Source organism: Lathamus discolor, chromosome Z, assembly GCF_037157495.1.
Source record: "Lathamus discolor isolate bLatDis1 chromosome Z, bLatDis1.hap1, whole genome shotgun sequence".
Classification (NCBI taxonomy): domain Eukaryota; kingdom Metazoa; phylum Chordata; class Aves; order Psittaciformes; family Psittacidae; genus Lathamus; species Lathamus discolor.
This window is the reverse complement of record NC_088909.1, coordinates 7,362,596-7,379,413: the sequence shown is the minus strand read 5'-3', so window position 1 is coordinate 7,379,413 and position 16,818 is coordinate 7,362,596. Positions and strand designations below refer to the sequence as shown.

The 16,818-nt window shown below is 45.2% G+C and overlaps 1 protein-coding gene across 3 annotated transcripts in view; it reads right to left on the bottom strand.

Moving 5' to 3' along the window:
- Positions 1–6,803, bottom strand: part of MAF (MAF bZIP transcription factor) — a 192,052-nt gene extending 185,249 nt beyond the window's left edge. For 2 of the 3 annotated variants that reach the window (XM_065664015.1, XM_065664016.1), the window contains exon 1: positions 5,029–6,803. In XM_065664015.1, coding sequence (XP_065520087.1) covers positions 5,029–6,101 — 1,073 coding nt within the window. In that variant the 5' untranslated portion in view covers positions 6,102–6,803. Of the gene's footprint in view, positions 1–1,686; positions 2,111–5,028 lie in introns of those variants that run through there. The other variant, XM_065664017.1, reaches the window with a different exon arrangement.
- Positions 6,804–16,818: the final 10,015 nt, after the last annotated feature.

Below are 16,818 nucleotides of genomic sequence, written 5' to 3'. Positions count from 1 at the left end.
AGAAGCTTGGAGGGCTGGCGTTGGGTTATGTTTCATTCCGGGGTTGAGGGAGAAATGAAAAAAGGCTTAAGGGTGAGGTGGGATGGGGAGGAAAGTGGAGCCTGAGCTGCAGTGCACACACCATTTCCCAGCCAGCAAAGGAAGGGCCACTCTCCGTGCATGCATCTCCTGTACCGGTCACATGAAAGTTCTTTGTAATGTAGTTAATAAACGGGAAAGCACTACAGGACTATGAGAGAAATAGGATGTTGTTAGTGATGGGTAGATTAAGACCACACATGCGTTTTGATACATGATTGCCCAGCTCGGGTGGCATTTCTCCTGCTTTAGCTGGTGAGATACCTGCGGGAGAGCAGCGGCATCGTGCTCCCCTTTGAAATCCTTGGGAATTGTACCTCTGAGCTCAGTGGGAGCAGGATTGAGGCCAGAGTCAAGCAAGGGGTGATTAATGAATGTAGGTTATTCAGAGCAGAGCGGTTCCAATTAGTCCTCAGCAAGCAGTCCTTCGGCAAAGGTGGGCGCTCCCTTGCCATGATTTATATAGAGAACCCCAGTACTCCTTTTGCTTTACTGGACATTAAAATGTGCATCTATTTCCCGTCCCCCCTTCAGTTGGGCAGTTGGCGTGTTTCAGGCTCAAATTCAAGTGCACCCTAAGAAGGCTGTATTCTCTTTTATTTGCAAAGCAAGACTGCAATGTGTCATAACAATGTCAATCTGGGAGAGAGCCCTTTTTTCCTCTCAGGTTGGGTGTGTGATGGGAATTCTCCCTTCTGCACCCAGTCTATTTCTAGGAAGGATTTTTCTTATCGCTGTTCAAACAGGGTGGATTTTTTTTTCCCTCCGAGAAAGAAGATACTTCAGGGAGGCAGCAGCGCTCCCCTCGCTCTGCGCTACTACTGATTCTTAGTGCCTGCTCCTTACTCCACCTGAGAGGAAACCAGGAGCAGCAAAAGGGGTGCAGGAATGAGGCTGGACCAGGAGTGGGTCCTGCTTCGGGTGCTTGGGGCTCCACGCTCCCTCGGTGGGGGCTTTCCTAAGGAGAGGCCTCGCTCTTTCCCTTCCCTAGGGCAGGGCTCCTTCGGGAGCTCTTGGCAAGGGCCACAGCGAAGCCTTTAAGTGACCCCCTGTGAAAAAACCTGGGCATCAGTGAAGGCTCAGCCAGGGAATGGGAGGTGGAAGAAGAAATAAAAAGCAGCCCTGTCTTTACGAGAGGAGATAATTCTCTGCTTGGCCAATAGCAACCAGTTTACCCACAGATTACACATTAACCAGAAAATGGAACTTGAATTAACCAGAATCTGGAGCTTGAACCATTACTCAAACCCTGGTGCAACAGCAGGTCAGATGCCAAAGGGCAGGTTGGTGCCCCGGTGCTGGGGAGGGGTGAGGCGCAGCATTGGCATCAGGGACCACGGCTGCCACTCACGGCAGGGTTGGGTGTCCATCCCCTTCCAGAGGGACCTGAGCAGGAGCATGCTGACCTTCAGCAGCACTCAGTGCCCACGAATGCAGGCTCTTGTCGCTGCAGGCACCGCAGGGGGCTTGGGGCCACATCCTAACCTCGGCACTCAGAGCAGGATGGGGCCCAAGCCATGGGCTGGACCAGCTGGGCAGAGGAACAGCAACAGGTCCCCACCTTCCACTGCCATCAGTGCCTGGAAAGGATGATCTTACAGCTGCACCAACAGCGGGGAAGGGAGATATAAGGGAATAAACACCTGCTGGTGTTTATAAACCTGGGTCTGGAGATAAAACCCCGATCCTGGAAGGGCTGGAGCATCCTTTGGAGAGGCCTCCACTTCTCAAACCAGGCAGATACACCCATTCAAAGGGTGGGAGAGGACTCTGTGAACGGACACTGGAGGCTGTTGGGAAAGGTGGCTTTAAATGAACCGGGTTGAGGGTTTGAGGAGCCTTTCGAAGTCAAAATGCCCTTTGACATGGAGAAGTGCAGTGAAGAGGGGCTCGGAGACCTGAATGTTTCTAGCACATTAACCTTTGGGGATTGATTGTCTAGAACAAATAACCCTCAAAAGTTGGAGGAAGTCCTTTGAATTTGTTTTTTTTTTCCTCTCTGCTCCTCAGTTCTCTCTGGGCTTTCTAAGGCCTGCAGCAAAGAAAAAAAAAGGGTTGGGTGGAAAGAGAAAACCACAGTACAAATGAAAGAAGGTGGGGGAAAAGCAAAGGGGGGGAAAAAAGAGGCAGTATGGACCCAAATGGCAAGAAATCTTTCGATCTAGCGTTAAGTGGCTCTGTGACAAGCCAAGCCTGATGCGGTGTCATCTCTTACTAGAGACAGGCATGCTTAGATCAGATGATAAGAGGATGTGAAGTCTTCCCTTTCACTTCGCTCCATCATAAAACAATCAAAATACAGGGCCATATCATGTCATCAGGTTTTTAAGCAGACCTCCCCTTTGAGATCTTCTAAAACCCGGTGGGATGATCTGAGTCACTGAAACTGAGCTCACTACAATACTGAGAAGTCAGAAGCAGCACCTGAAAACTCATGTTTTTCATCTACCTGAAAGAGAACTTGATTTCTATCAGGCGACAGCTTTCCGTTTCACACAAAGCTATCCTCTCCCTTCTGCCCTCCTGAATATTATTGAGTCCAGCTCTTGTGCCAGCATCACCCCTTTGCCAGGCAGTATGCTGAAGTACTGCTCTCAGAGTTATTGAACTTTGAACTACAGACTAAGAAACTGAGTACGGAATCAAAAAAATGCAGTTTATTATTGTAGATTATTCTCTCTTTTGATATAACCATAGAGTTGAAAATGAAAGAAAAGCACATAGGAACATCACACGTGGTTAGTTAGTAACTCAAGATATAAAACAATTTTGCACAGCAAAATATGTAAAAGAAAAAGTAACTGACAAGATTTTTTTATATTTATTGTGGTAAGATTTACTTTCCATTTTCTTTTTTTTTTTTTTTTTTAAAAGACAGGATATCAGTCCCTGAAAATAAAATTTACTGATTATTGCCTTTAAAACTGTGGAATTTTTTGAAGTTACAGAAAATCCAGTTCTGCACCACAATACAACTGTAAAAAAATCTGCATCATTTTAAAACTGTGCAGTAATGCCATCTTTATAACTGCATAAACTGTATTAGCGTTCTAAACAGGTTCGTAATTTTTTTGTTGTTTTTGTATTATATGTTTGCAGATTATATCTTAGTGCAATTCAGTCCCCAATACTTCAATTTTGAAAAAAAAAGAAAAACAACAAAACAACAAACAACAAAACAAAACCAAAAACAACCTATACATTTTTAATGTAAAATACCTCTGTAGATATACACAGAGGTGCCTTCCCCTTTTAATACTTTGGTTTTCAAATACAGTCAGTGGTATAGCAAGGACTACATATACCCAACTTATATTTAAGTTGCAAGCACATGCTGCATAAACTACTTTTTAAAACAGTCCCGTTGCAAATTCTACCCCCCTTTACATCACGACAGTAAACAATTTAGTGCATCAATCTTTAAAAAAAAAATCTACATCTAAACAGACCTAACTCTTTCGAATTTATCTATAACATTCCTTTATCTGTAGCATACATTTTAACTGGGCTAACAGATGACAGAAACTAGAATTAAATTATATATACTAGGAACCCAGAGCATTCCACATTTGACAATGACCAAATGCAAAAGGAAAAAAAAATGGGGCAGATCACTTAAAATTAATATTTAGACTGTTTTAGTCAACAGCATGGTTTCAATATCAATCCCCCAAGCAAGACGTGAATTTTGTGTTCAAACGTCTTTACAAAGTTCTTGTGATTTTTTTGTATTTTTTAATTTTTTTTTTTTTTTTTTTTTTTTTGCCACTTAAGGTTATCAAAATCCATTCTGGCAGGTTTTTTGAGAGGGAATGCTTCAGTGCATTTAAAAGGAAGTCTGAAGTTTTGAGTAACTCAAAGCAGTTTTAGAGCAGATGCAAACTTTAATGGGGAGGAAGAGGAGGAGGAAGATCAAAGGTTGCACTTTTTTGCTTTCAACCCAAAAAAGTGATGAGGCAATGAAACAAAAGGATGAATGCCATGCCATAATAGTCTCCAAAATTCCACTTCCAAGCAAAAGAAAAAAAAAATAATTATACCATACATGACCAGCATGCAGGGTTTTTTATTTATATAATGTCTCTTTTTCATAGTCTTTTGAAACAGTTATAGTTCATTGTTGCTAAGACAAAATAGCAAGCGTAATGCATGAGATGAGTATGGGATTCTAATGGCAGACTACAGTCTCACATTTGGCTGATTAAGGCCAAAACTCACATGAACACACCGAAGGTTGATGCAGGCTTGATTTTGGCAAGTTGATCTAGGCTTATCTCTAGTTTTGCACAACAACGCTAAAAACTGATGGAACTCAGCAAGCTGGAGTCTAAAAATTTCACATTGTTTTTGTATTTTTTGTTTTTGTTTTGATTTTTTTTTTTATTTTTTTTAATATTATTTTTCTTTTTGCAAAGCTCAAATCTCATATGAAGAACTCAGGATGGCAAAAAAAAAAAAAAAAAAGAAATCTGACTTTTTTTTGGACACAGCAAGCTCAAAAGAAAAAAACTCATGAACTTAAAAATATATATATATATAATGTGGATGGCAGGTTTCAAAGAAGAGCAAGCTTCATATGAAGAACTGAGTTGGTGGCGAGTTGGATCTTTTAAATTTAAGAAGAAAAAAGGAAATACAACAGCAAACCCCCACAAAAAATGAAAAAAAAAAAAATAAAAAGGAAAGAAACTCATGTAGAACTTGGTTGGCCAACACGGAGCCAGCCCACCTTAAAAAAAAAAAAAAAAAAAAAAGAAAAAAAAAGAAAAGACAAAATAAAGAAAATAACCAACCCCCCAAAACACAACTTTGTTTTAAAATTGTTTTGAGTTTTGTTTTTTAAAAAAAGGTAATACAAGGTGGCAAGCCGGGTTGTCGCTCTAGCAAAGCCCCCAACAACAACTCACACGGAGAACTTTTAGTTAAGGTGGCAAGGCTGTGGGCACTCACATGAAAAACTCTGGAGAGGAAGGGTTGTCGCTGCTGGATCCGTTTTCTCTGAAGCCATTGCTGACCAGCTTCTCGTACTTTTCCTTGTAGGCGTCCCTCTCCCGGACCAGCCTGGAGATCTCCTGCTTTAGGTGCTCCACTTGCTGCAGCAGCTGGTTCTTCTCCGACTCCAGGACGTGCCGCTGCTGGACCCTCTTGAAGCGGCAGGACTGGGCATAGCCCCTGTTTTTGAGGGTCCTCCTCTTCTGCTTCAGCCGGATCACCTCTTCCTTGCTGACGCCCCGCAGCTGCCGGTTCAGCTCCCGCACCGACATGGTCACCAGCTGCTCGTCGGAGAAGCGGTCGTCGAAGTGGAGGCCGCCGCCGCCGCCGCCGTGGTGCGGGTGGTGCAGCCCCCCGGCGCCGCCGCCGCCGCCACCGCCGCCGCCGCCGGAGCCAGCGGCCGAGGAGGCGGAGGAGGGCGGCGCGCTGCCCGGCGCCGCGGCGTGGGGGTGCCCGCCGCCGCCGCCGCCGCCGCCGTGGTGCGGGTGGTGGTGGTGGTGGTGGTAGTGGGGCGCGCCGCCCTGCGCCGCCGCCGCGGCGATCACCGCCGACACCACGGCGGCCGCCGAGCCCATCTCCTCGGCCGGCACGGAGCCGCCGGCGCCGGCGGCCGCGGCCAGCTGCTGCCCTCTAGCATAGCCATCGAAGGCGCCGGGCAGCGGGTGGTGGCTGCTGTTGATCAGCGCCTCCACCGCGTCCTCGGGGCTGAAGCCCAGTGCCTCCGGGTTGAGCTGCTGCGGGTAGCCCGTCATCCAGTAGTAGTCTTCAAGGTGGGTCTTCTGGTCGGTGCCGGAGCCGGGGCTGGGCGCCGAGAAGCTGGGGGACGGGGGCACCGAGCTGCAGGGCGTGCTCATCGGGGTGGAAGAGAGCGATCCCCCGGCGATCAAGCGGCCGCACTGGCTGATAATGCGATCGGTCTCCACCGGCTCCTTTTTCACTTCAAACTTCATCAGATCGAAGTCATTAACATATTCCATGGCCAGGGGACTGGTGGGCAGGTCGGAGCTGCTCATTGCCAGTTCTGATGCCATCCTTTTGCTGCTGAGAGTCCTCCAGAAAGGGTGCGCTCCGGGAGCGAGGGGACTGCTCTGAGTTGCCACCGGGTGAGCCAGCTTGATTTTTGGCGAGCTCCGCTCCGCTCTCTCCTGCCTCTGCCTCTCGCCACGGCCCCGCGCAGCCTCCGCTCCAATTCGCCCCGGCGCTCCCGCTCCGCGTTATCCCTTGCAGAGTCTCCGCTGCCGCTGATGCATCAGAGCGAGGGGCTCTTGCTATTCGCCTTTTGCATAAAGGTTTTTTTTTTTTTTTTTTTTTTTTCCTCCTTTTCCTCCTCTCTCCCTCCCTTCTCTGCCTCCTCTCTCTTTTTGCAGCTTGCAAACTGCAGCTGGAAGTGTTAGCTGGTGGTGTTGCGAGTAAATTTGTTGTTGTTGTTGGTTTGTTTTGTTATTTTTAACACTTCATGGTGCCTTTCCTCTGGGCTTTCTCATGCAAAGTGCAGAGCGAGAAGAGACGTTCATCGGGGAAGGGAGGAGGGAAAAAGAGAAGCGAAGGCAAAAAAAAAAAAAAAAGAAAAGAAACACAAAAAATCAAAGTCGGTATCGCAACTAAAATAACAAAAACAGTTTAAAAAGAAGAAAAAGGGGGGAAACAACGCAAAAAACACTCGACCCCAAAGCTACAGCAAGAAGATGAAAAATACTTTAAAGGTTTCATCCAGCAGGAGAGTTTAAAAGCATTGCTGAGTTTTATAGCGCTCCTGACGTCAAATGGGAAATTGGCTCGGCCGCCGGGCCAATGGGCTGCCGCCTCCCGGCCCTCATTAGCATAATAGTATAGAAACAAGGAAACTTTTCGGAGCTGTCAATCAGGGCCCCATCAGCTGACTGTCAGCTGGGGAGCGCCTTAACCCCTTCCTGCCCACCGCCGCCCGCCGCACTCACCGGGCAAGCGGCTGCGGGACGGGGCTGCGGAGGGGGCCTCTCCGCTTCGCTATTGCGCCGGGTCGGTCCCGGCAGCCGCGCTCCTTGAGCGCTTTCGGGCGAGCGCCCTGCCCCGGGCGTGGGGTGTCCGGGAGCTGCCCCCGCTCGGGCGAACGATGCGGGGCGGCGGGGCAGCGCCTTCCGCCGGGGAGCACCGGGCGCGGGGACCCTGCAGGGACCCGAGAACGCGGCGCTGCTGCCGGGGCCGCTCGCAGCGCGGGTCCGCTGTGCCGGGCGCGGGTACCTGCTACGGGCCGGTCCCTGCCTTGCCGCCTGCCGTCCACTCGCTCCGCTCCGCGCCCCCGTCACTTAGCGATGATTTTTTCACTGGGACGGGGCATCAATTCCCCCCTTTTCTCTGCCAAGAGGTGCGAAAGCCCTGCAAGTTTGCAAGCGCTCTCCCTCACAGCCCCCCACCCTTCCCCCCCCCCGCAGTTGGACTGGTGGCCCGTACTAATTAATTTAATACACTTAGAACTAATTGTATTTACTTTAGCCTCCCCTCCAGCCCCCCCACCTCCCCCTCCATCCTCTGGGAGGGGGATGGGGCCGAGGCCGGGGGGGCCGTGGAAGCGGCGAGCGGGCTGGACGCGGAGCGGCGGATCGGCTCGGTTTAAACCTCGACAGCGCCATCTCTCGTCGAAAGGTCAGTGCCGAGACAGTCCCCGACCGGTGCGGGGCTGCGGTGCGGCCGGGCAGGGTCCCGCCGTCGGGGGGTGGCCCCACCGCAGCCGCCGCTGTCCCCCCCCACCCAGGTCCCGGCGCGGCTCGGCCCAGCCAGGCCCGGCCGCACCGCGGTCCCCCTCTGCGGGCCGGGGAACGCCGCAGCCTCCGGGGCTGCCATGCTCGATTTTCCGGCCGGGCTTTATGGGAATATCGATAGAATTAAAGTTACTTGTAATTCCGTGATAAATGAGATGTCTCTAGTAAGTAAGATTAAGTGCAGTGCTATAAAGTTGTTTATCTGAAAAGTAATTCTCAGAAACCTGACTTCTGACACTTGGTCATATATTAAACCAGCTTCTTGAACATTGTACTTCAAATCCTCCCTGCTCCCCTTGCCCGGTCCCTTCCCCCTCGGAGTTTGCTATTTATAACTGCACACAGGGTATTACTTTGTAGGTGCGGGCAAGTCTGGGTAATTTTTCGCCGACTGTGAAAATCATCATTTGCAAAAGCCAAAGAATCTCTGCTTAGAAAATAGTGCTTGGCTAGTGGATTTACAAATGGATAACATCTTCTGACTATGCCATTATCAGTACGAGTGCCAGTACTAACATCTGAAAGTCATACAGCATGTACTGTTCCTGGCAGCTAAGAAAGGTAGGGCATACTGCAAATTTAGGAAGATAGCTACATCTAGAAATGATCATAGAGGCAATTCTGTAAAGCTAAAAAACGCTACCAGCATCACTGGCAAAATTAAAATGGAGTTCTGCATGGTCCCAAAACACATGCACATACACAGAACCGTGGACATCTGCTAGCTTTATCTTACAGATTGCGATTCATGACAAAGTTAATACAACTTAACTACTCGGGCTGGCTTTCCTATTTCTTCCCGTTGTTGGAATCAACGAAACTTCCAGGCTCACAGCATAAATCCCCCCAGGACAGTCTAATTCCCTGTATTTGTTTTTTCCCCGAGCAAGATGAATGTGATACTGTATATCACTTAACATGCGCACCTATGAGAGACATAAAATGTGTGCTAATATTTTTAAATGAAAAGGTTATTGCTTTTCAGAACGTACAGTCATAGTATTTCACTTGCCCATTTGATAGATGGCTGTGGAAGTGTGGCTCCAGCACCATAAAACAGTTTGTTTGGACGTGAGGATTCAAAGTGCTACATTTGCAAACGAGTAAATTTCCTGAGTAAACTCTGAACTCTAGACAAAGAGTATGAAATTGTGTGAGCTAATGGGGACCATCCCTTAATTGATACCAATGTAAGCTGCAAATTAATTGAAGCTCTGACCTACCAGAACAGCGAGTAAAATTATTAGTTGTACACTATTGTTCTCGTGTGATTGTTACACAGAACTGCTGCACCAGAATGTCTCTACTGTTCAGCGCAGCAGAGAAAAAAAGGTTGTTAGCAATTTTTGGATAACCTTCAGAAGCAACATTCTCCTCCCTACGCTATATAATTCTCATTTTAGTAGTATTTTTCTTTATTATTTGGCTATTCACAATGGGTGTCTAAACATTTACAGTCCTCTATTAACAGTGTTTCTTCCATAACAATCACACACTTTCATTTCAATTAGAGCTATTCAGTCTCCAGTTTTTCCACAATTATCGCAGGCCAATTCCCCCAGACTGCTCCCTTTTCCCACCACTGTTTGTAACAATCCTGCCCTGAGCCAGGCACAGAGGGAAAACTCCAGCGTCCCTTTCACAGCCTCTTGCTCCCATTTGTTTTTAAGCATCGCCGTTCGACGACACAATGTGGAGCCCTGCTTGCTCCCTGTTTGCTGTTGACCTGGTTCGTAAGCTTTCAAACTAACACATATTTATTGTGAGAGAGTGTTCTGACAAATCATGCAGGGGGGATGTGAAACATTAACTCCCAATACACTCTGGTCGGCCTGCACTGGGATGAGCATGCCAGCAGTGTGTGCAGGAACTTCCATCGCTGAAGCCTGCGTGCGTGTGTATCTCACACAGAAGATTTAGCAGAAGAGAACGTGCAGGTTATGAGTTATATAGACTCAGAGTGTAATTTGTTATAACTTAAACAGATATCAAGACCAACACATTAAGTACATTTACTGCTCCTTTTGTTTATCTAGTGTCTTATTTTACGGTGCAGAACTAAACAGTGTCCGCTGACTTTAACTATGAAACCAGCCAAATTGATTTCAGAAAGACTTCTTCAGAGTAACAGAGTGATAAGGCATAAACTGCTCCTAGGTGCAGGGCTAGATAAATCCTTTTAACAGTCTTCAGATCAGTTAACAGGGTAAGTAAATCACATATCACTGTTAGCAGATTTATGGGAAAGAATTAATAGAATCAGACGAGATAATCTGGTAGGGATAAAATTGCTGGGGAAACAGCCCAGCCTTACATCGGGGGGCATGAAACAACAGTCTGATTGCTAGGAGTCATTATGGATTGGTGAATTATGAACTAAATCATCATAAGAGTAATTCAGTATTTATTAATTCTTTTCTCTTTAAACAATTTACAGACGCAAATAAAAGCCTCTGTCTTTGAAGACACATTCTTTATATATTTTTATTGGATGTAATTTACTATTTGCATTACCTGTATTTACTTCATAATTGAACATTTTGCATTCAAATTTATGTAATGCATTATGCTTTAGAATATATTTCTCCCTTATTAGCATGAATAGTCACTTACCTCATGAATTACTAAGTTTATCTGAAAATATAGGTGTATTTTTTGCTAAGTGGAACACAAACATATGTATAATAAATTCTTATTTGCCAGTGGTGTTACAGAAACACAGAACAACCCTGTATCGGAGAAGAGGGGAAAGAAGCTGCAGCAAAGAAACAGAATCAATTACTGAGTGTATGTATGTGACAGTAATTCCTTCTGTCAATGTTTTGTTTATTTTTAATAAAGAATGAGTGACTCAAAGGTTTACTTTAGAAGGAGCAGATGAAAAAGCATCTCCACGGTGAATTTCTTTCCTCTGTTTCCCCCAGTACTTCCCGATGGACTTGGCTGAGACTGTGCCGCTGCAGCCTTTGCTCCAGCTGCGTTCCAGCTGACCTGGTCCCGCCATGAACGTATGCTGCTCTAAACTCACTTTCTCAAACATTTCTCTCTTTCCCCTAATCCTGTGTCTGTGCTTGGCTTTAAATCCAAATAATCAATATAATTTAGGCCCATTCTGCAGTATTAATGCAACCTTACTTATGCAGAGAAAACCCCAACTCTATTGACTTCAAGAACTGCAGGATTGAATCCTTGATCCCATTGAAACCAATGACAAAATTGTATTGATTGCAACGGAAACAGGATCGGGTCCTTAATGTTACCAATTTGTTTAAGTCAGAGGGCTACAAGAAGTGAAGGACATCAGCAGATCTGCTGGCAAGAATACAGGTCTGCTCCCCAAAATTCAAAGGCAAAATTCACTTGTGGTGGGTCATTTTTGCGCTCAGATTTTACCATCTGCGTGCTGGGATGCCTGTGTATTTTGTCTGGATGCATAAAGCCAGTCCTCTTGGGAGCACTGAAATGAGCACATCTATAAATGTAGCGCAGTAAAATGAGCTACTTTTGCCACTCGTGCTTTTCCCGAGCCTGGTACAATCCATTTCTGTGACGACAGTTTTCTGCCCCACACGCATCTGATACTGCTCTTTTATTTTAAGGCTGAGAAAATCTTCCCTTTAAACTCATGCTGAGCATCAAATTGGACTCCACTTGCAGCTGAGCATCTTGGCTGTCTCTTCCTTTCCTCCATCAGCTCCAGTATATTTTATGTAGAATTCTCTCTGTTAATAAAACTTGCTTCTCCCTTCATTCTGCAGTTTTGCGTTAGTGTTACTGAAACCACCAGACCTGCCCCGTTTCAAAACTGTGCAAAGGAGAAGGGGAAAAAAAAAAAAAAAAAAAAGAGTGTTTTTTTTTTCCTGTACATTCTCCTGTTTTGCCATTCTGCACAGAGTCTAAATGTACAGCCTCTATTCGTTTGACTATAAAGTTTCTGTTGCTAAATTAGAATAAAAGTAGCTTGAAGAGGCAGGCTTAAACACATATTTTGGTTGCTTTTGTGTCACATCCAAGAGGGCTTGTGTTTTAGCTCTGGGAATTGCAAGGCATTAGCAGCTGCTTCAATTTTGTTCCCCTGGAAGTGCCTGACAGTCTCTATATGGAAGATGCAGCATCAGTGCTACACCTGAGTGTGTGAGTTTGCTCTGTGTACCCTGAGTCCAAATGAGGTGACGGCTTTTTAGCAATCAAAATATTTACATTGCTTGATTATAACATTTGTAAAATGCTAGAAATAGTCCAAATTAACTTTGCATGATCCAGAAACAGTTTCTCTATCTGAAGGGAAGACAGCACAGAGGTGCAACTGAAAAGCTGCAGGTGACTCTAATATGTGTCTAAAGGTTGGTGTCACGAGATTTGTACTGCGCTTGTTTCATGATGCATGCCCTACTTTACTAATTTTCATGAATGGCTTTGCCTAAATGTAAAAATCAATGAAGACATTTTGATGCTAAAAAAATCTATTTATCTAAAAGAAATAAAAACTGAAATTGCAATAAAGAATTTTATCAAACCTTATAGTGGAATTTATCATCTATAACTTGGATGATCACTTTCAGTTATACAGTGTGATATTTGCTCTGACATTAGCTGAAGTGGGTAAATAGAGAACCTGGTAAAAACTTGTGCAGAAATTAATCTGAAAACTCTACAGAGGCAGAAAACTAGTATTAGTTAAGGGAAGAGAGTAAAACAATTGCATTAATGTTGTGTACCTTAGCTGTCCTGATAATGTCCTGCAGTATGCACACTGCATTTCTGTCTATTTTAGCTCATAAGAATCTATGCTGCTTTTCTCCCTTCTGTTCCGCATTAGGTTATTTCAAGAGTAAGGAATGGCTGCAGTGGCAGCATGAAAAAATAAGTGAATTTTATATGCTATCTCCTTAAAGTCACCCATCAGTAAGTGGTGAGGAGGGCATGATTCTGATACGATGTTTTGGTGTATAACTGTGAAGGTTGAGACGGTCTTTATTAAAAGTTACGAACTTCAGTGAATTTTAAACAAATCTGTGATTTAATGTCTTGAAGTGCGAGATGGCACAGACTCATTAATTTTTGGTGATAAACTGCGCTGCGTGCGATGGGCTGAGCGCCATGCTCTGGGCTTATTCACTGTAAACAGTAAAACACGATAACTGCTTGAAGTAACTGATGGGGTCTGTAACAACACAAGGCTCTTGGCTTACATGACCTAAAAAGGTTCATTATAACAGAGTAGGGCTGGCGTCGAGCCCTCCCCAGCTCTTGCTGCTCTCTGTGTGGGGAGGGTCACTCTCAGCACAGGGAAGGAGGTGTAAAGTGAAGCCAATTCCAAGCGGCAGCGTTTCCCGCACTCGGGTGGCACCGACAGAAACAGCTAAGGGAGGTGCATGGGGAGAGAGATCAGGTCAAAAAGCTTTGCACTGCAGCAATAGGGAGAGACACTTAGAAATAAAGACAGATGGAGAGCTTGATGACTGCGGCAGAGATGAAAAAGGAGCTCCGAGCAGTGCACCCCCTGAGCAGGAGTTCTGGAACTCTGTCCATCTCTGGGGTACGTAGAGTGCTTGCCCACACAACAGAGATGCCTTATACATGAGGAGAGCTGTAGGATGAAAGGTGGTTATGAGCACAACGTATTATAAATCAAAACCCCAGATGAGCTGTGCATATAAGAGCACATAAGGTTCTTACATTACCTCCAACCTTTAATTATCTGACTGAATCTGGCCTAACCTGCTTATCTTCTGAGCATTACTCACGGAGCTCTGGCAGCAGGAGGTGTCAATGAATATGGGACAGGTTTGGAGCCAACACCTTCACCAGCTGAACTGGCAGGAGTTGAAGCTTTATCGTGGGCAGAAACTGGGAGAGGGGTTTTCCCCCCTTCCCAGCCTGCCCCTCCATAATGGATCCAGCTGATTACATCTCGTGTCCTCTCCAACTAAGGTGAGCTAGCTCCCCTCCCAGCCTTCCCCGTCCTATTCCCTAGATTCAATGGCCCAACTTCACCTGTGGTTAACAATGCCAGGTTTGATTTCTGTGGCAGAAGCTTGGCTGCTCAAACTGTCTTCTTAACTATGGAGATATAGCAGCATCTGTCAGAAAATCTATGTGAAAACAGGGCCAGTGCCAGCAAATGGAAACTGTAGCTTTCTAATCAGCTACATTTGATTTGGTTTGATATATTTAACTTCTCCTTTTTTCCCTCCCGCTATTGGCAAATGTGTTATTCTTCCACAGAAATGAAAACAACCTGCAATTTACTGGATTGCTATGCAGAGTGTTGGTGCAAAGAAGTATAAGTCATGATGACATCTGATATTTTTCAGTGTCATTAACTGTCTTCACCAGGCAAGGGATGGAAAGTCTTATACCCCATTTTTTTTTCCCCTCCTACTGCATAAGAATTAGTTCCCTATTACAGGAGTGCTGGGCAGACCCGGTTCAGATTTGTCTCCATCCGGAGTCTGGGTCATTCGGAAACTCTAATCCTTAACTAAAAGGAAATTATAAAAATACCCATGAAATTAATTTTCACACCTGCAGTTGGAATTAATAATGGCAACCAGAGTGGCATCCTATTTCAGCTCCCTTGAGGTGACTAACAGTCCTGGTCATTAATATAATCCCAACCACCAGAGGAATTCACTGTCTGAGGGATCTACCATGAAAAACAAGTGATCCCCAGAGCAATGCCTGCACAATGGAAAATGGCTTTAGTCATGTATTAGTCATTTTATCACAAGATTGTATTTTTGCACTGGGAGGTTTGCGCTCTGATGTTAAAAGAGAACAGAACAGAACAACAGCATTTGACTTGGTAATTTGCACACAGGGTTTGATTATGTTTGAGCCTCCTTGCTTTAGAAGGATGTGTGTAAATGACTAAGAGCAATAAATGAAGTCTTCTAAGTGTGAGGCTTCCTCATGCAAAGTTCACATGCATTTATTACTGTCTGTGCTTAGCATCAGTCCTGCATATATCTGTGGGTGATTCTTGTACTTCATTTTGATAAGGGAGTGGTCTATTGCTAAAATGCTGCTTGAATTTTCCCCCGGTTCTGCTTTTCTCCCTTAATTGCAAGGGATGAAATGTGTCAAGTGTCTGCTTCACTCGGCTGGGAATCACGGCACTGCCTCTGCAATTTCCCAGCCTTCAAAGATGACATGCAGCTAGCAAACTATAAAGCTAAGTGACTGCACGGTGGCTCTGAACTGCCTTCAAAAGGCATTTGCTTCTAGCGGTGGAGCAGCATTAGTACTTCAAGCAGGGAGCAGAATAGGTGTGCATTTGAATCCTTTTGCAGAACCATCTTTCTGATGGAATTTCTCTAATTATGTTTGTTTAATCCTGCCCTAAATGGCCACACGTGATATGCTCCGAGTATCTGAACTGTAACTACCAATTTCACTTTGTTCTCCTCAGCTCTCAAGACCAGCATGGCTCAAGAAAAGCAAAAAACTATTACCGGTGCCCCAGGAGCCATCTGCACAGGGTGCAAGCACATTTCTACAACTACTTGTATTCATAATAAAAAAGGTGGTCTGTTGCCTCTTCTTAATATAAAGCCTGAGTTAGTTTTTAACACAATACACACCTATCACACTTCACTGCATTCATTGTGCTGGGAAAGAATAATAACCTCATGGTACTGCTGGAGAGGTATTTCCATACCTGAAGTTGTTTAGTTCCGTATTTACTATGTCATATAAAGGTGCTTAAAGTTCTTTAACGGTAGCGGATCTTACTTATTTGCACAGCACAGGACTTAGGCTGAGAGAGAGAAATTCAGATACAGACTCACCTCCCTGTAATTTGTACAGAGGTTTCAGCTACAGCTTTTCTCTCCATTTAGAGCATTTACTAGGATCAGCTACTGAGAATGTAGCTTGTGTTATTCCCTGTGGAGCAGAAGACAGGTAGGGCAGTTTCTCTCTTTATTCTTTCTGTCCCCTCTACAGATTTACACCTTTTATAGCTGTTAAGGTAACTACTGAACTACTTAGAGACTGGCCTCGTGTAGTGGTAGGCTAGCACTTTCTGGTGTTAGTTTAGCCCCAGCAGGTTTAGATTCCATCCCCTGCAGTCTCTTCTAACAGGGATTTATTTTTCTATCTGCCTGAAATTCAAGGTTCAGCCTAAAGTTGATTCCAGCAGCACTTGCCTGTGTCCTTTTGCAAGCGATTGTCCAAAATCAAGTGCTAGGAGCCACTAATAAGAGGGGTGATATACCATAAGGTTTATATAGTTTTCCAGACGTCTCAAATAGCCTGCTATTGGTAAATCTAGCCTTGCAAATTTTAAGGAGAGATAACCATCGTGTCACATTATTGTGCAAATACAGCTGGAACACAAGACTGACTATATCTGGATGGACATTGTCACAATGAAGAGTTAGGATACCAACACCTTCACATCACCAAATTAAACAGGTCAGTACAAAAAGGTATACTTAAAGCCACAAAGGTCGTGTAGTGCCTGGGTTGAATGGGTCAAGCTACCACACGTGAACCCTGATGTCTGGTCGTTCCACTGCTACATACGTTCCTGGTATTGGAATAAAAGTTACACCACCTGTGTCACCTCACCCCAGCAGTCGCTGGCTGCAAAGATTAATTTTTAACTTCCTTCTCGTTTTCCAGAGCCAAGGCACATAAGTAAACACTTCCTGCCAAGTCTCAGCTGGGCAAACTGTTGTTAGATCAGTGGAGTGACAGTTCGTGAGGGTCTGTCCTTTCATTTCCCTGGAGCACCCTTCTTGTGAGAGGCTTTTTCTGTCTGCGTAGAGATTTCATTCTGACGGCTAGCCAGAAACCCAGCCTGAATTCCTATGATGCCTATTTGCAGCAAAGGTGCTGCAAAGCTGCTGTTACTGTAGCAGAGTAGGGCTGCTACAAGATTTCCTCATGGAAAGAAAAAAAAAAGGTCAATTTTGGGCTTTTTGTGGCTTCTCTGAAAGATAACTAAAGTTTACATGCATCACTTTCTGCAACTTGATCTTGGGTCAGAAGTACAAGCATG